This window comes from Phyllostomus discolor, chromosome 1, assembly GCF_004126475.2.
Source record: "Phyllostomus discolor isolate MPI-MPIP mPhyDis1 chromosome 1, mPhyDis1.pri.v3, whole genome shotgun sequence".
NCBI lineage: Eukaryota > Metazoa > Chordata > Mammalia > Chiroptera > Phyllostomidae > Phyllostomus > Phyllostomus discolor.
This window is the reverse complement of record NC_040903.2, coordinates 46,196,588-46,215,999: the sequence shown is the minus strand read 5'-3', so window position 1 is coordinate 46,215,999 and position 19,412 is coordinate 46,196,588. Positions and strand designations below refer to the sequence as shown.

At 41.5% G+C, this 19,412-nt stretch overlaps 1 protein-coding gene across 4 annotated transcripts; it reads right to left on the bottom strand.

Moving 5' to 3' along the window:
* Positions 1–291: 291 nt before the first annotated feature.
* LOC114492883 (growth-regulated protein homolog) lies at positions 292–19,297 on the bottom strand. Of its 4 annotated transcripts, XM_028507481.2 has the most exons (5): positions 19,139–19,291; positions 2,071–2,203; positions 1,849–1,972; positions 1,677–1,760; positions 292–934 (listed from the first exon to the last, which is right to left on the bottom strand). In XM_028507481.2, the coding sequence occupies exons 1-5, from the start codon at positions 19,274–19,276 to the stop codon at positions 919–921; spliced, it is 495 nt and encodes a 164-aa protein (XP_028363282.2). In that variant the 5' UTR covers positions 19,277–19,291; the 3' UTR covers positions 292–918. The 4 variants fall into 4 exon arrangements, 3 of the variants coding, with proteins under 3 accessions (XP_028363282.2, XP_035877911.1, XP_035877905.1); XR_004902294.1 differs by lacking the exons at positions 1,677–1,760; positions 1,849–1,972; positions 2,071–2,203 and adding exons at positions 17,474–17,835; positions 18,574–18,657 and having other exon boundaries at positions 292–589; positions 18,783–19,297; XM_036022018.1 differs by lacking the exon at positions 2,071–2,203 and having other exon boundaries at positions 19,006–19,291.
* Positions 19,298–19,412: the final 115 nt, after the last annotated feature.

The following is a 19,412-nucleotide window of genomic DNA, read 5'->3' as shown; positions in this document are numbered from 1 at the left end:
ATCATGAAGTGGGCAAACCGGTTGACAGAGTCTTCAAAGAATAATTCACTGAAGCTGAAGGCAGCTTCTCACAGCCAGGTGAGCTGGTACACTGATACCATGGGGTCCTAACACTCACCTAGTGGGGGAGGCCTGAACTACCAGGGGCCTGCTCTCCAGAGGATAATTCCAGGGGTTTTGGGGCCCTCCCTCCTAAAATCTACCTGTATAACATGCTAGGCATCCCGCAGAAAGGAGGGAGCGAGAAGAATAAAACAATCTAAACATGTTATATTTTGCAACACTTTTATTTTCATGTCATTTGTAAAAAATGTAACAGTAGTTTTACCTTCTCTGTTCTAAGACAAAGAAATCATGGCAAAATGAGCATTAAACAAGGCATTATGCCTTACAAGCAAGACATAAAATGTCCAAGGGAAGCTTCAACAGAAAAATGTTGACCACATAATGCGAAACAGTTTCAATAAATAATAAATAACATTCTTCTAAACAAGTACAAAAGTAGATGTGCACACACTTTCCCTGACCCTAGTAAGTGATTTCATTGTCCAATTGCTTAGACTCCCCTCCCCCATAGCTCCTCCTCCATCTCTATCTGGCACTTAATGGTCTCCCAATAAACATTAGTTTAATGGGACACTTAAAATCCATCATCTTCAAATAAATAACAATCAGAACTAAGTTGCGTTCAATTAAACACATTCACACTTTTAAATACTAACATGTACAATGTTAAAACACAGGCTTTCAAAAATAAATACACAGATAAATAAATAGACCTCAGATCAATAAAAACGTCAAGCACAGTAGTCCCTTTGTGTCTGTAGCAGGGAGTCATGGGTCCCTTCTTCATTTTCAGTCCCCTCAGGGCAGGGACCTCCTTTCAGGAGCCAACACCAGGAGCTGCTTCTCTCTAGGTCAGTTGGTGCTGCCCCTAGGGGGAGAAAGGGTTACTGTCAGAGGTGTTAGGGAAAGCTGCTCTCCTCTGCCACTGGCCCCTGAAGCTGGAGGGCTTTCTCCCTGCATGCAGGCTGTGGCCCAACCCTGGGTCAGGAGAAGGCCCCACTGTACCTTCTCCCCTGCACAGCAGAGAGCTGGCTGGCTCTTTCATGGAGAGAAGTGCCACTGTGGACTCTCTTTTGTCACACTGGACTGTAAAGTTACATGCATGACCTCACTTAATTCCCATACAATACATGGGATAGGTAGTATATTTCTACTCGCTTTTGCTGAAACTTAAAGGGATGAAAAAAGAAAACATTCCTCCACTTGATCTGAGGGTGGTGTTGCTTTCTAGGGATTGCCTTTCACCCTAAACTTCCCAGACCCACACTGGTCCAAACCAGGGATTCCACTTTTCAGGTCCAAAGCCAATGAGGAATTGAGGTAAACAGTGCTTGTTTCTTAATGAGTGGCAGGCAATTTAGCACCAGTGACTACATACAGGTTTTTTTTTTTTTTCGGAAGACATAGTTACTCACACTGATGTGAATAGGGATGGAGAGCCCTGAAAAGGTCCCCTGGCACCAGAGCACAGTATTGGCTTGGGTGCCAGATCTAATTGTGGAATCATAATGATTTTCAAACCTCAGCTAACCCCTGGGTTTCCCTGATACAATTTTCAGGAGACAGACGCCAGTGTCTGTCACCAATGACTTTATAGTCACATAACTCACTTGTTTAGTATCTTTTCAATCATTTTCTTAACCACGGGGGCTTCAGGGTTGAGACAAACTGCCTGTCCATTCTTGAGCGTGGCTCTGCAGAGAGAAGGGAGAATGCAGGTGAGACAAGTGGGCAGGATGCGGGTCAGGCTGGAAGCATCTGAACCGTGAAGGAAACACTTACACGACTTCGGTTTGGTCGCAGGAGGCTCCTGGGACTGTCACCTTCACACTCTGGATGTGCTTGGGGTGAATTCCCTGAGACGTCTTCAAGCATTGGCAGCGAAGTTCATTGGCCACGGGAGCCCCTGTGGGGACAACAGACTCGGTGAAGGGAGCTGTCCCCACGGGCGCCCACCGGTCGTCCCTGGTTCCGCCTTTGGGATCCCAGGGCTCGGAGTCTCACCTGCAGCGTGCCGGCAGGAGGTGACCAGGAGCAGGAGCAGGAGTGCGGCCCGGAGGAGTCCAGGGACGCGGATGACAGCGGAGGTCGGGTTGCGGGCCATGGTGCTGAGCTCGGTGGGTCTGGGCGGCGGTGCCTGGAGCGCAAGAGCTGGCAAGAGAGCTGGCTGAGAGCGATCTGTGGCTCCCGGAGACGGACGAACCCCTTTTATCCATGGTTGGGGAGGAAATTTCACAGACCCGGAGCCCGGGAAATTCCCGCACCTGAGGGTCGTTCTGGGGTTAGGAATGACGGCGCTGTCGGGCTCACCAGTGGTGACAGGGAGGTTGGAGGGTGGGGCGTGGAGTGACGTGGAGGTGGAGGGGTGTGGTGTCCGCCCTTGTCACTGGGGCTGGCCTCCAGCGTGATGCGGCGGAGTCTGGGTTGATCTCTTTCCGCCCAAATCCCCAAGGGTCGGGGTGCGCCTAGCTTAAGAAGGGTGTCATTTGAGACAGGCACTAAGACGGGAGTTATTTGTAAGGATTCGGGGAAGTGTGTGTGTGTGTGTGTGTGTGTGTGTGTGTGTGTTTCCTCACGCGCGTGCGCACGCACGTTTGGGGAATTATGGAGACGATTGTTTTACCATTTATTACAGAAATGTCCCTGGCTTGATGAGTTACCTCTGCATACAGACACTCTCAAATACACCTGCCATCTCCGATTTCACACAAAATGTTCTCCTCGTTGTAAATCACACTTTGTGTCCTATCAGGAGAGAGGGGATGAGGAGTGTCAAAAGTTTAATTCAGGGTCTAATCAAGGACACAGTGTCCTAATCCTGTGCAGCTTCCTTCCTCTGTGAAATTCTGGAACTTCCCGAGCTCTAGTGGTCCATGAGCGCTACCTCCTGGGTGCAGAGGGCCCTGATGCAAACAGGAAGTAGGGGCTGGTGGTCACTTTGGCGCTGTTGGGGGGAAGGAAGGCTGCACTGGGCTCAAGGGGTCCACAGGCTGTAGTTTGTCCTGACCCCGCCCCTTGTCCCCCACAAAAAAAGTCATAGGAATGAGGAGATGCTGTCTATGTGACTAGCACCATTTGCTCTCTAAGCAACAAAAACGTGTTCTGGTGAAGTGGCTTAAATGACAAATTATTTCATCTTTCTTTTTCTTTTCTTTCTTTCTTTCTTTCTTTCTTTCTTTCTTTCTTTCTTTCTTTCTTTCTTTCGATTTTATATGTTTATTTATAGAAGCTGGAAGATAAGGAGAAAGAGAGGGAGAGAAACACAGGTGTGAGTGAGAAACATGGATTGGTTGTCTTTCACAAGTGCTGGACCAGGCCCTAATCGCAACCCAGGCATGTTCCTCTGAGGGGAGTCAAACAGGGTCCTTCACTTGGTAGAACAAGGCTCAACCAGTTGAATCAATTGAGCCACAGAGATCAGAGCTAATCCCATTTTAGTGATTTTATGTTCACAAATCTCATTTTGCTCCCATATTACACAGACTGTCCTCCCTTCAGGTCAGACAATTATTGTGTCTCTAGGGAAATAATTGTAGTCATATTTTGGTGTCAGTGATTTCTGGTAAGACATTTCAGGCTGTTAATTTGAACCTCGGTCATACAGTAGCTCCTTTTTTACCCTCAATTTTAATGTCGTTTCTTGGATTGCTTGTAGGTTTCAGATGGTTTAGATGTGATTGTGGATGCAGATCAGTGAAAGTTGTGGGAATGTGACCTGGGAAGGTGTGCAGAGAGGAACAAGAGGAGGGAGGGGATGCTGTAGAGGTGCCAGGAGGTCCCAGAGTCAGGGCAGGAATTCTGGTTCTCCCAATACCAACAGATGACAGTGAACCTGTCCCTGCTTTCAGTTTTCATGTGTAAAATGGAGAAAAATGGTGCTCTCTACTTCAACAGGTGGCTTTGATAAGTAAATGTGTTAACATTTGTAAAACACTAGTACATATAATTTGCCATGTCATTTTTAAATAAGTAAACCATAAATTGCTTTTTCCATATCTCTAAGCTGAAATTCTCCTGGGAATAAAATACTTGTGAAAAGAAATTTTTTTTGTGAAAATAGAAGAAACCTCCATGCAACATAAAATTTGTGTACTTTTTAAACAGAAAACTAAGAATGCATTTTTTCGTTGTCCTAGTTTAATTGTTGGGTAATTTTATAATCCTAGTTTTAGTATTTTCAACTACAAAATGTTAATAAAATTAAAGATTTCTGGTTTATTAGAAAAGATTATGAATGACTGGGTTAAAGTAAAGATTTGTCTTTATTTTTTTCCGTCACCATCAATATAATCCTGAGAAAAAGAACAGGGAATTTAAGTTTTTTAAATGAGTAGGAAATGCCAGGTGATGTAAACCTCAAACACTATGAGTAGCTTGGCAATAATTGAGAATTTGTATAGATACTATCGCTGTTATCTTTATCTTTCTGGGATCCTCAGTTGGAAACACTGTTTTCTTGAGATAATCAGTAGCCCAGAATTATAACAGCTATTCTTTAAAAGTTAAAAATATGGTTTTATTTTTCTGATTATAGTTGAATATCTGCTCATTATCGAAAAATTATAAAGTACAGATAGCATACAGATATTATTATTAAGTCTTTTCACCTTTGTCCAAGGGACAAACTTCAGCAGATCTTTCCTTTTTTCTTCAACATCCTTAGAAACTTATTTATTCTATGTGTCTATAGGATGGTAATTAAACATAAAGTGTTATAGTAAATTATACTTTGTTGTAATAGGCAATGTTCTAAATCCTTTACATATGTAAATAAACGGAACTTAGTCTTTTCACTGTCCCCATAAAGTAAGTCACCAGTTGTTTTTCTCCATAGTTTTCCCCCACAAGGGGCAGAGAATTTAAATGACTTTCCCAGTCCTCAAGTGAGTAAAATTCAGAACTTTAGTTGTAGAGTGTGCAGCTTTAATCACTACACAATATAAAACAATGTGTCTCCTGAGACAATTGGTGGGTAACCTCAGGAAAACAGTTTGGTTTGGTCTGGTTTAACTATGATTGTTATTTTCATGGTTCAATAGTTCAACGTTATCTTTCCCACAACGAAAAGATAGCAAACTGCTCAAAAAGACTTCCAGTGTTGTATTTCACGAATGGCAATCTTTTTCTTTTGTGGCATGAATGGGATATATTTAAATTTAATAAAGTCTATATCTATTTCATCTGTCTGTTTTTTCCAAATCAGTGGTCTTCACCTCCAAAATCTGAGAGCTTCCCAGAAGTGGCACTGAGCATTTTAGTCAGGTTTATTTGCTGAGAAAAAGATCCTAGTTTCCTGCTGACCCAGATTGAGTCATGTTTTAATGACTGAACTATTTTGCCTTTGGCGTGAACAGGAGGCTTCGTAGAACTTCACTCTCTTTAAAACTTAAGAAAACAGAGGACGTTTGTTCTAATGCCAGATCCAACCCAAATTGTTGGCATCAGCAAATACTCGGGGTGAATGAATAGAGCATCAGAAAATTTACATTAGTAGACCCCCAAAATGAAATATTTCAAGAAGCAGCCTCTTATGTGTAGGAGCATCTATAATTTTATACCTAAGTGTAAAATTATTTAGTTTTATAATATCAGTTGCATACAAAATGAAGCACAAAAAATAGTTTTTTCAACCTGATATGTTGTCATCATTCAATCTGTAACAACCCATATTTATCTTTCAAAAAATTTAAACAGTGATGGTGTTATGAATCCTACTAAATTCATTGCATTCTTTCTGATTTTACCAAGTGTCTTCCCTGACTAATTACTCATTTTAGGAGCTGAATGACAGATTTGTACATATGCCTGAATTTTAGATTAATGAAACCTCCAATTTTTAAAGATAGAGCCACCCCTAAAGTACAAGCATTGGTTGCTAAGTCCCATTTTGAGCTATGGTATTTACTTCATCTTGCAGATTTGATTGACATTGTCTAATCTGCCTTTAAAATCTGACATTGCTGCTGCATCCTGACATGATGCAGTCCCAGAAATAGGTAGTACAGTGCTGTTTTCTTGGTGCTGGCCTCTGGAAATTGAGACATCACAACTGCCAACCCTGCTTTATTCCAATTACTGCTTCTAACTGAATGACTCTGGCTTCAAGGGGAGAAGAATGGAGATGTCTAAATGTGACATTAAATCCCTGGATGCATACACCTGTTCAGCCCAGAGTCAATGTCATCCTCCTGGTCCCATCTCTAGTGTATATTCATTTGTGCCTTGCTTGGGCTCCTTCCTCCACCCTACAGAATCTGGATCTCCTTTGGGAACCACCCCTTCTTCTTCCCAATCTGGGTGGTTCAGATAGGGTGACCCTACTCCAAAGCTCTAGGGGTGGGCTGAGGACCCCAAGTAGTGTTACTCAGTCCTTGCAATTCTGATCCAACACCGAGGCTCTCTGACAGATCCTGAGGTGGTCAAGTGACCTCAGCGTGGTCAAGTAAGAAAAAGAATTCCCCAGAGTCCTTTTTTTTTTTAGGAAATGGTGGGAAAAAAGTCTTGCTTCCCACAGGGCCATATCTGATAAGACAGAAACTTGGACCTTTATCAATGTTTGTCTAAAATGAAGTCAGAATAGAGAAAAGGAGGCATATCTGGACTGAAGCTTATTATTGAAAGGCATTTTTGAACTGAAACATTGAAATTAATTTCATCTACTTGCCACTCTTCCTGACTCATAGGGCAAATGATTCCTTTTTTCAGTAAGCCAATTTGAGTTGCATCTCTGCAGCTTACTCCCCATACTCTAATGATACTACAGTTATCATTTGAACCAGAAGAATTTCAGCTCTGATTCCTGTCCTTGCCCATTTGATTCAGCATTTTCCCTGATCATTTTCTAAGCATTTATAAGATGGCAGTGAAGTTTGGTGGAGGTGGGGGGTGTAGTGTCAGACTCGGCTACCCTCTACCTCTCAATGCCTCAAGGGAGATGAGGCCCAAATAGAAGATTTTACAAAACCTGGCAATTAGGGTGGTAAATCATTCCCGAGGTATTTGGAGTGAGTCAGGGAATGCACCTAAATCAACTTTTTCAGGGTGGGTCTATGAGAGATGTCAGAGAAGTTTTCCTGAAGGAGGTGACCACTCCTGTGAATTTTAAGGATGAGAAGTGTCGGGGTAAAGAGGGAATGCTGAGGGGAGGAAAACACTCTAGGAGAGGGCCAGATGAGTAAGGACATGGCAGTTGGAAACAGCAGGGTCAGTACTTGGAGCAGCAAGCCGCCCATGCAGCTAAAGCTCACTCAGTGAGCAGGGTTAGGCACATACTGAGGCAGAAGGAGGCGCCAGGCCTCAGGCACTGGAGACCAACTGCCTTATGATCCTGCTCATTGATCGGGACCCAGTAGATGTGATGTCCTCTGAAAAGCCTCCATAGGCATCTGCAGGTGTTTCATGACCTTCTTGCAGAGACCACATTATGACCTTCACTGGCTACCCACCATGGGGGTGGAGGTGGTAACCTAAGGTCCAGGGTCTGTGCAGAAAATGGGGGAATGGTAAATACGAAGTTCAAAGATAATTTATTAGGCATGTACAACATACAAAGGACAGCAGTCAGTTTTGCAAAGATGTATAGGGAATAAAACTGAAATTCCAAATGTGAAGTGTTTTAAATACCCGACCCACATACATTCTTCTGCAACACAGCTGGTCTTTCCTTCTGCTCCTACAACGAAGCTATCCTGATGATTCCAACCATCTTTAATTGCTGAATTCACTTCAATGAACTCTGAGCACCCTCCAATCTATTAGATTTGGGCATTGTTTCAAGGCTTTGCAAATAATAGATTTCAATGTAAACTTTGTATTTTCATTTTCTTAAGGTTATTTGTTAAACTTTTGTGGAAGTAGTGATGAGTAATTATATGACACATAATATAAAGCAAAGAAGAAAGGAATGCTAAAATTACAAAAGGATGTCAAGAAATAAATGTAGAAAATGAGGAATTGTCTTCTTTAAAATATTTTTTATCACACTGGGTTATAACATGCATGAAAAGAGCGTGATGATTCTGTATTGATGTTTCCTGTTATGAAAGTAACATTTGGGAAGTTGAGAGATGAGTTATAAACCACAGCGAACATGTCACAAAGTGAAATATGGAAACTTATTTCATCCTGGGCAATTACAAATCATAAAAGAAAATCTTGATCAAGGAGTAACCTCTGTAACATTTCCATATTTTGAAATTTGTAAATGCATTCTTTATGGCCATATATGTCTCTCTTATAAAAATAGTTTCCTGTGTACTGAAAAAAATAAATGGGAATTATGCAATTGTTGGGTGTACATTGCTCAGGCCAAGCTGGTTGGTAGTGTAGCTTAACTCCTCTACACTGTTCACTGCTTTGGCTAGTAAGTATTTAAAGAAGTTTACTAGAATCTTTTAGTTCCTCTCCATTTGCTTTATATATTTTGATCAATGTTATTAGGTTCATAAAATATTAGAATTGTTTCTTTCTTGTAAAATTTCCCCCTTTTAATTTTGAACTGGCCTTCTTTATCTCTAAGACTACATTTTCCTTCTATCCTAATATATTAATCAGACCTTTATATATCAATTATTGACCAATACATTAACATTTATATTAATGATAGATTAATAATTATTAGCAGGTAATTAATATACTAATATAGCCATGCCTGGTTTCTTTCACTTAGTTTCAGCACAAATAACACTCAATTCCTGTAACTTCAAGCAATCTGAGTTTTACAGTGTGTCTTTTGAATGCAGTGTACATTTTTGTCTTATTTGTATAGTCAAAGATTTTGAATTTTAATTGGAATGCTTGTTTCACTTAAATTGATTTCTTTTTTCCTCTCTTTTTTTTTACTGTTGCTCAAGTCCAATTGTCTCCATTTTCCCCCCAACCCAGGCACCCCCACCTCCCGCCCTCAAGTCTACCCCTCCTTTGGCTTTGTTTAGGCTATGAATCCTTCATACATGTTTCTCTTAATTATGTGTTATTGTTTATGCTATTACAGTTGTCACAAAGTTTTCCTCTTTGTTCCCCCCCACACAGTCCCACCACCCCTACTCCCTCAACCAATCCCCACACTGTTGTCCATGTCCATGGTTCCTGAATATACGTTCTTTGGCTACTCTGTTCCCTGTGCCATACTTCACATCCCCATGACTGTTCTGTAATTACCTAGTGGTACTTCTTAATCCCTTCACCTTTCGAGTTCAGTCTACTATCTGCTATTCTACTAGTCCTGTCTGTATAAAACACAGTTTCATTTGAAATAATTTTAGATTCATGAAAAACATATATAAATATTACAGAGAATTCCTATGGACCTTTTGCCCAGTATCTCCTACTGCTGATACCTTACATAATTATAATACATTAATCAAAACCAGGAGATTAACTGGGACATTATTATTGGAGTTCCTAAACTCGAGTCTCTTGACTATGATATCACCAATTTTTCACTGTTGTCTGTTTTCTGTTCTGCATCCAGCCCAGCATTCCACCCTGGATCTGGTCATGTGGCCTTTGTCTCTTCTGAGCTCTGACAGACCCTCAGCATTGTCTTGTGTTTCCTGAAATGAACAGTTTCCAAGAATCACTGTTGGGTATTTTGTAAAATGTTCCTCAGTTTGGCTTTCTAGGGTGATTTCTCCTGATCCTCCTGGGGTTATGGGTTTGGGGAAGAATGTCCTGGAGATGAAGTGCCCTCCCATTCATGTGATCTTAGGGAGGACATAATATTCACCCAGTCACAGGACACACCTGGTGATAATAATGTTGATCACATGGTCAAGGTGGCATTTGCCAGATTCTCCACTGTAACGTTATTGCTTTTTTCTTTTCCCTAAAAGAAAAGAAGACGTTTACTTCTCTTCTATGGAAGTAAATCACAGAGCCTGGCCCACACCCACAAGGCGAGGCAATTGAGCTCCTCTTTCAGGAGGACAGGCACTCTGCTCACCTCACTTATTTGGCTTCTTCTGTAGGAAAGATTTGTCCCCTCTGTGCTGTACATCTGTTGTTCTCCTCCTTTATTTCTTCTTTTCTGTCAGCTTTTGTGTCATTCACATATTTCCTTGTGCCCCATTCTTACTCCTTTTCAGTGTTTTAAGTCCAAACTTTTGCATTTTCTTCTTAGAAGTGACCCTTAATAGATGATATATATTCTTGCCGTATTACATTTTCTTAAACTTAATACTTTTCTGTAACAATGGAATAAATATGTTATAAATGCATATGTCTCCCTAACTGTCCTTGGTGCTACTTTTGTCATACATTTTACTCTACAGCCTATATTTCTCTCTGTTTGAGTGGTTAGGAGGAATCTACTTTTGTACCTTTTGCAATAGCATCATTAAAAAGAATTAAAAAAATACATGTAATTGTTTGAAAAACCACTTACCAAAAGCATTTACTAGGAGCTCTTGTTATAATATTTGCAAACACTCAAAAGTTTACAGAGAACTAGTTTGAATAATGAATTGGCCAGTGTGAAAAACAGCAGTATTTTATATAAAACTAGGCATCCCAAGTAGGGTGGCAAGAGTAGTGTGTCAAGTAGTCCTCCATGAGTAAGAGAAATAAAAGGGGAGGATAAGACTTAAAGATAGGCATGACTTATGCAGTGGAATCCGAAACTACCCCAGAATTTATTTATGGGAAGTTGTATATTTATTCTTATACGTTGAAACTTCAGTCACTTTCAAAGTACTCTCCATTTGATGCAATAAGCCCATTGAGATGTGTCTTTCCACTTTTCAAAACAGTTTTTGAACTTACTGATTTTTATGTGTCTTGGTGCTTCTGCTATTTTTTCTTCCAGTCCTCCCACATCATGAAACGTTTCCCTCTGAGTACTTTTTTCACCAGGGGAAACAAGCAAACAAAAAAGCTGTTCAGCGTAAGATGTGGTGAGCAGGGAGTGTTGGGCATGGCATCATGCCATTTTGGGTGAAAAACTGCTGAAGGTTCAGCGTGTGTTCTGGTATGGGCTGGTGTGTTCTTAAATCACCCACAAAAAAGGCAAATGCCTTGTAAGAGTCTTAAAAAATTCATTGAAGCCTAACACAGCCTCTCACAGCAATGCCAGCTGGCAGACTGATATAGATGGATTCCTAGAACATGGAGTGGCAGGGGAAGCCTGTACTACAAGGGGCCCGCCTTCCAGAAGAAAAATCTGGGTTTTTGGATCCCCACCTTGTATAAAAGTTTATATTGGCATGCATTTATACATATAGTGAATGCTAATAATCATTAACATATCTATATGTAAGCTGTTATTGTACATCTTTTCATCTCCTTAATTGATAAAATATCAATTAAATTAATATATGGTCTCCCATTATTATTAGTATATATATAATACATACACAGAGAGTGGAACATAGAGATATACAAAAGTATAAAAAAAGACTAGAGTAGATTTGAAGGGATGGGTTTGCTGACAATTTTCCAGCAGTTGTAGAAAGCATAAAATGCCTTAAATTAAAAAAAATATATTAAACTTCTGAGGTGTCTTTTTGCTATCATAAATAGTACCTTTTTTGTTTGTTTGTTTGAACCTATGAATTGTACACTAATCTTGGGGAAAAAACAAAAAAGCAAACCAAATCATCATAAATGTTTAAATGATAAATTTCAGTGTTTAAATCAAAGCCTGATTTTTCATATCAGCCCCAACACACTCATTGACTAAGTGCCTGATAATAATAAATGAAAGCATATTAAGTACCCTGTGGGCAGGTGAAACATACGGTTTGTAAAGTACTAAAAATTACTGCTATACTTTTCTGTATCATTATTCAAGATCTTTCTTTTTCCTAAAAGCAAGATTTATAAGTTTAGTTTGTTCATAAATCCTAGAATAAGACCTATTTGTAATATCCTTGCCATTCTATTTGTCATGCTCAGGCCATAATTGGTCATTCCATAAAGAAGATGAATCATAATGCATTACTGATGTATAACCTGAGCAAAAACCTCAGTGATGGTTTGAACTCACCAATTTTGGATCCTGTCATTAGCAAACTCAAGGACTAATACATCTGGGAAAAACTAATTCAATGTATGGCTTCTAGGGATATGTCTTAATATTTTCCTCTTACAAACCCTGACATACTCTTTTCACTCTGCTATCCACCTAAAACTCTCTTATGTATTAAATCACTGGGAATTGGATGTGTCAGCTAAAACCTACTCCATGTTGCTGTCTCAATCCAGACAATTTCACTGTATAAGGAATGTCTTTTATGCTTCCAGACTTTTCTGCTTGCCTCTGGATGTGGCCCCTTCACATAATCCTTCAAGTCCTGAAGGTCCAACAAGATCTATGACAAATAAGACTAGTGGCTTTGTTTTTCTATCATAGTTTTAATTCTTGCATAAGGAAAAGAATTGCTGTGGGTAACTCATCCTGGACAGAACGTCAAAAGTCCTTCCTGGGTGTTACAAATTGAGAAATTTACCAGACAGAGTGAGCACCTGGGGATTTCAGTTTGCCTCCCTGACTGAATCATGGAAGGAGACAAGGAAAGTGCCTATGATTTTGACTTTGGTTGATGGTCATGGGTGGCTTATAGTAAGCAAAACTATTATAATATTTCTGAGAAGGATTGTTCACACTTCAAATATGTAGACTGAAATATAATATAGAAAGAGCCAGGGTCTATGTGTCAAGTTTTGTTTCGACAAGGTGTAGAATTCTGTTTCTTAAATACTGAGGAATTTCCAATGCCACACAAAGTAAGTTTGATGATTGTTTCTGAGCTTCCTCAGAGTTGTGTCAAAAGAAAAATAGTTGATTCATTTTCAGCAAGAGAGTCTGGTGATGCTTCTTTATACTTTGGGGTGCAGCGCCAAGTCAGAGCAACTGTGTTTCAAATCTAATTTTGCATATATTTAGCCATGCGACTTTGGCAACCTTTTTTTTTTTAATATCCCCATCCCTCAGTTTTTCCGTCTGTAAAATCACTACAGTGACACCTATCTCTCAGGCACTGCAAGCTATCCTGGAACAAAGTAGATGCTTGACAAATAATTCCTTTCCCAAGTCCCCTAATTCAAATTCCTCTTGACAAATCAGAAGACTGAAAGCAAAATAGTTTTTTTGTTTTGCTTTCAAATTTATCCATAGTTTCCACCTATGCATGAATGATTAATTTTAGTGCTCCTAAGAATTTTTCCCACCATTCTTTTTAAAGAAGATTGTGAAATCAATGCATTCGTGTTCTATGTTTTTATCAATTATATGGTAACACTTTCAAAATGTATAATGTATTTTCCTTCTTATATACATTCACCCACCAAATATCAATATATTTGATATCATTTATTGATAAGGTTGTTACACACTAGACCCTGTGCAGAATTCATATAATATAAAGATTACAAAGATGAGACACTTTTGGCCTAAGTTAAGGTCTTTTGGTAGCAAATCTACTCAAAGAGTTTTTTTCCTTGACAAAGCTTTTTTTTGAAATTTGAATGCAAAGAGACTAGATGTTTTAAAAGAGAAAGAGGAAGAGTCTTAGGAGTTCTTAGAATGAAGCTGAGAGGACATTGGTATGCAGGAAGCTCAGTGAAGAGTGCTCACACTGCACCTTTTGGGAAATATAGAAGCAATGCTGGGAAAAGGAAGAGGTTCTGGTATGACAAAAGATTCAGGCAGTTCTATGAGAAGCTTGGAGCTGAGGTGGACTTTCTGAGTTATTCTGAATCATGGTAAAGGCAGCATCTCTGTATCCTTCCACTGAGCAGCCATTAATGTGGGCTACCCCTGGAGAGAGGGCATAGCTTTGGCTGAGCCAGTTCCCTTAGGCCATGGGCTATGCCCGGAGAAGGCCCCAGCTGTGGGCTTTCTGTGCCCATCATTCCAGCAGCTGAAGAAGGCCACCCATGATGCTAAAGGGCACCTAGGTGGTGCATCATGGTTTCAGGGGTGGGGGAGGGGAGGGAAGAGGAGGAGAGGGAAGAAAAGAGACTTGGAAGAAAGGAAAAGGGAGGAGAGTGGAGCAATCTGGTCTTTTTGTCTCTTTTTTCTTCTTTCCCACTTCTTCCCCTCCCACTGCCCCACTGATAACCCTCTATATGATCTCTGTTTCTGTGATTCTGTTCCTGTTCTAGTTGCTTGCTTAGTTTGGTTTTGTTTTTGTGGTTTTTAGTTTCAGTTGTTGAGAGTTGTGAATCTGTTGTCATTTTACTGTTCATAGTTTTTGGTCTTCTTCTTTGACAAGTTCCTTTAACATTTCATATGATAAGGGTTTGGTAATGATGAATTCCTTGAACTTGCCCTTGTCTGGGAAGCACTTTATCTACCCTTCCATTCTAAATGACAACTTTGCTGGATAGAGTAATCTTGGATGTAGGTCCTTACCTTTCATGACTTTGAATACTTCTTTCCAGACCCTTCTTGCCTATAAGATTTTTTTTGAGACATCAGCTGACAGTCCCATGGGAACTCCTTTGTAAGTAACTGTCTCCCTTTCTCTTCTTGCATTTAACGTCCTCTTCTTATCTTTAATCTTTAATGTAATTATGATGTGCCTTGGTGTGTGTTTCTTTGGGTCCAACTTTTTTGGGACTCTCTGAGCTTCCTGGACTTCCTGAAAGTCTATTTCCTTTGCCAGATTGGGAGAGTTCTACTTCATTATTTTTTAAAAGATTTTATTTATTTATTGTTAGAGAGGGAAGGGAGGGAGAAAGAGAGAGAGAGAGAGAAACATCAATGTGCGGTTGCTGGGGGCTGTGGCCTGCAACCCAGGCATATGCCCTGACTGGGAATCGAACCTGTGATGCTTTGGTTCACAACCCGAGCTCAATCCACTGAGCTACGCCAGCCAGGGCTACATTATTTTTTCAAATAAGTTTTCAATTTCTTGCTCTTGTTCTTCTACTTCTGGCATCCCTATGATTCAAATGTTGGAATGTTTAAAGTTGTCCTGGAGGTTCCTAAACTTCTCATTTTTTAAAAATTCTTGTTTCTTCATTCTGTTCTGGTTGAATTTTTATTTCTTCCTTCTGCTCCAAATCACTGATTTGAATCCCAGTTTCTTTCCCTTCACTGTTCGTTCCCTGTATATTTTTCTTTATTTCACTTTGCATAGCCTTCACTTTTTCCTGTATTTTGCAACCATACTCAACCATTTCTGTGAGCATCCTGACTACCAGTGTTTGAAACTCTGCATCTGATAGGTTGCCTATCCCTTCATTGCTTAGTTCTATTTGTGGAGTTTTAATCTGTTCTTTCATCTGGGCCATATTTCTTTGTTTAGCAGTACCTGTTACATAGTAAGGGGTGGAGACTTAGGTGTTCACCAGCTTGGGGTAACTCACATTGGTGGCTTGTGGTGCTGTATGTGCAGAAGAAATCAGAGAGGGAAAAAATGCCGCTTGGTCGGCTCTCTGCTGACTTTCAGTCACTTCCCCAGGTATCCACAAGCAAATTTGTTCCCTGTGGTGCTGATTCCCAGGTGGATGGGTTTGTGTACATTTCAGGACCCTGTGGGTGTCTCCAAAGAGCTCTCCTGTGAGGCTGGGAGTCTCTCTCACTGCCACAACCCCCACAGGTTTTACAACCAGAGGTTGTGAGGCTTTCTTTTCCTGTGCTGGAACCCTGGGTTGTGCCATCTATCTCACTCCCCAGTTGTTTCTCCTGGTTTTCCCACACTCAGTGTGGGACCACCAGCTGCCACGTTACCTGCTCAGTCTTCCAGCTGCTACCTTGCTACCAGTCCTCCCCACCCTGACTGCCTTTCTGCACCCCTCCTACTGGTCTAGATGAATGTTTCTTTTTTAACTACTTGTTTGTTGAACTTCCATAGAGTTCAATTTTATGGTAGATCTCATTGGTTTTTGTTTTTAAATTTGTTGTTGACCTTCTTTTGGCTGTGTGAGGAGGCAAAGTGTATCCACCTATGCCTCCATCTTGGCCAGAAGTCTCTGACTTTTTTCTTCTTCTTATCTGTTATCTACTCTCCTTTCCCCTTCCTCCATTCCTTTCTCTCCCCCTCCTTCCAATTTTTATTCCTTCTTCTTATTCATCATTCATACCTGAGAAGTAAAATTATGCCAAATAAAGGAGGGAGGAGCAGAAGGACCAATATGTCCTAACAGAAATCTTAGCTATTACCCAGCATTGACCAACCACCTCCTGTGTGAATGGGGCCATTTTGGACTTTTGAGCCATTGCAGTTGCTCTCTGACTACCCCACTTCAGTGAGCACAGGCAAGAGGACAACAGAAGAGCCTCCCATTATCATCCAGAACCACCAGAAGTGATAAACTGATGTTGTAGGCCACCAAGTTTGGGGATGGCTTGCTACACAGCAAAAAGGATCAAAAGAAGAGCATCCTGTAGCTGATGTTCAACAAATAATATTAATCTATATAAAATTAGAATAAAAATTCAGAGGTCTGCAAAAGATTGCTGTGATCCTATGTAATACATGGCGCCCAGGAAGCTTTTTCCCCTCCACTCCTTTACCCTCCTCACTCTCACACCATCCCCACCCCATGCTCACCTCCATACAGAGTGCCGTCTCATTTGAATGAGTTCCAGAGCAAGTGAGGCCTGGATCATTCTGGTCAACTCAGATTTATAAAAAATGTTGATTTCAGCACTTAAATGGAATCCTTTTTTGGCTAATATTTCAATCTATTGATTCAAGTGCTTTAACAAACTTACCTAAATTTTTATTATCCCTGGGATCTTCTGTACCAATTGATTTTATGTCTAATTTGCAGGTGAACAGGGAGGGTGAGGCTCAAGGGCCATGCCTGTTTTGGTCAAAAAGTGACCACTCACTGTTGTGTGGGCAGGCGTATTTGTAAATCACCCATCATGAAATGGACAAACAGTTTAAAAGAGGCTTCAACAAAAACTCATGGAAGCCGAAGGCAACCTCTCACAACAATGTGAGCTTGTACACTGATACAGATGGGATCCTAACACATTCACCTAGTGGGGGCAGCCTGTACTACACTGGGCCCGCCTTCCAGAAGGTAATCGCATTTTTGGGGAGGCATCCACCCTTATAAAATCTACCTGTACAACATGAGAATGAACCAGGAGCGAAAGAGCAAGAAGAATAAAAGAAAATCTAAACATGTTATATTTTGCAAAACTTTTATTTTCATGTCATTTGTAAAAATGTAACAGTAGTTTTACCTTCTCTGTTCTAAGACAAAGAAATCATGGCAAAATGAGCATGAAACAAGGCATTATGCCTTACAAGCAAGACATAAAATGTCCAAGGGAAGCTTCAACAGAAAAATGTTGACCACTTAATGTGAAATGGTTTCAATAAAGAATAAATAACATTCTTCTAAACAAGTACAAAAGTAGATGTGCACACACTTTCCCTGACCCTAGTAAGTGATTTCACTGTCCAATTGCTTAGACTCCCCTCCCCCGTAGCTCCTTCTCCACCTCTATCACAGTGCCTGGCACTTAATGGTCTCCCAATAAACATTAGTTTAATGAGACACTTAAAATCCAACATCTTCAAATAAATAACAATCAGAACTGAGTTACCTTCAGTTAAACACATTCACACCTTCCACACCTTTAAATACTAACATGTACAATGTTAAAACACAGGCTTTCAAAAATAAATACACAGATAAATAAATAGACCTCAGATCAATAAAAAAGTCAAGCACAGTAATCCCTTTGTGTCTGTGGCAGGGAGTCATGGGTCCCTTCTTCATTTTCAGTCCCCTCAGGGCAGGGACCTCCTTTCAGGAGCCAACACCAGGAGCTGCTTCTCTCTAGGTCAGTTGGTGCTGCCCCTAGGGGGAGAAAGGGTTACTGTCAGAGGTGTTAGGGAAAGCTGCTCTCCTCTGCCACTGGCCCCTGAAGCTGGAGGGCTTTCTCCCTGCATGCAGGCTGTGGCCCAACCCTGGGTCAGGAGAAGGCCCCACTGTACCTTCTCCCCTGCACAGCAGAGAGCTGGCTGGCTCTTTCATGGAGAGAAGTGCCACTGTGGGCTCTCTTTTGTCACACTGGACTGTAAAGTTACATGCATGACCTCACTTAATTCCCATACAATACATGGGATAGGTAGTATATTTCTACTTGCTTTTGCTGAAACTTAAAGGGATGAAAAAAGAAAAACATTCCTCCACTTGATCTGAGGGTGGTGTTGCTTTCTAGGGATTGCCTTTCACCCTAAACTTCCCAGACCCACACTGGTCCAAACCAGGGATTCCACTTTTCAGGTCCAAAGCCAATGAGGAATTGAGGTAAACAGTGCTTGTTTCTTAATGAGTGGCAGGCAGTTTAGCACCACTGACTACATACAGGTTTTTTTTTTTTCAGAAGACATAGTTACTCACACTGATGTGAATAGGGATGGAGAGCCCTGGAAAGATCCCCTGGCACCAGAGCACAGTAATGACCTTGGTGCCAGATCTAATTGTGGAATAATAATGATTTTCACACCTTCAGCTAAATCCTAGGTTTCCCTGAATTTTCAGGAGGCAGATGCCAGTATCTGTCACCAATGACTTTATAGTCACATGACTCACTTGTTTAGCATCTTTTCAATCATATTCTTAACCACAGGGGCTTCAGGGTTGAGACAAGCTTTCTGTCCATTCTTGAGCGTGGCTCTGCAGAGAGAAGGGAGAATGCAGGTGAGACAGGAGATGAATGGGCTAGGGGTCAAGGTGGAGGCATCTGTGTGGTGTGGGTGACAAGGGCCATAGTCACAACAGCAAGGCTTCATGGCACTTACATGACTTCCGTGTGGTCGCAAGAGGCTCCTGGGGGTGTGACTTTTACACTCTGGATGAGCTTGAAGGGAATTCTCTGCAAAGTCTGGACGCACTGGCAACGTAGTTCATGGCCCACGGGAACCCCTTTGGGGACAACAGACTCGGTTAGGGGAGCTGTCCCCCAGGGGCACCTACCCGTCGTCCCCCGTACCGTTCTTGGAATCCCAGGTCTCCAAGTCTCACCTGCAGCGTGCTGGCAGGAGGTGACCAAGAGCAGGAGCAGCAGCGCAGCCCGAAGGAGTCCAGGAGCGCAGGAAACGGCAGCGGTCGCAGTGCGGGCCATGGTGCTCAACTCCGTGGGTCTGGGCAGCAGTGCCTGGAGCGCGAGAGCTAGCGGGAGAGCTGGCTGAGCACGATCTGTGGCTCCGGGAGGCGGACGAACCCTTTTTATCCACATTAAGGGAGCGAAGCTGGCAGCCCCCGGGCCCGGGAAATTCCCGGAGCTGCATTTCATTCTTCGTTCGGGAAGGAAGTCGCGGTCCCGCCCCTTGGGAAGTTGGAAGTGTGGGGGGGCAGGAACTTGCCGGTGCTGCCCTGGCTGGCCTCCCGCGTGCCACAGCGGACTCGGGGATGTTCTGTCTCTGCCCGAA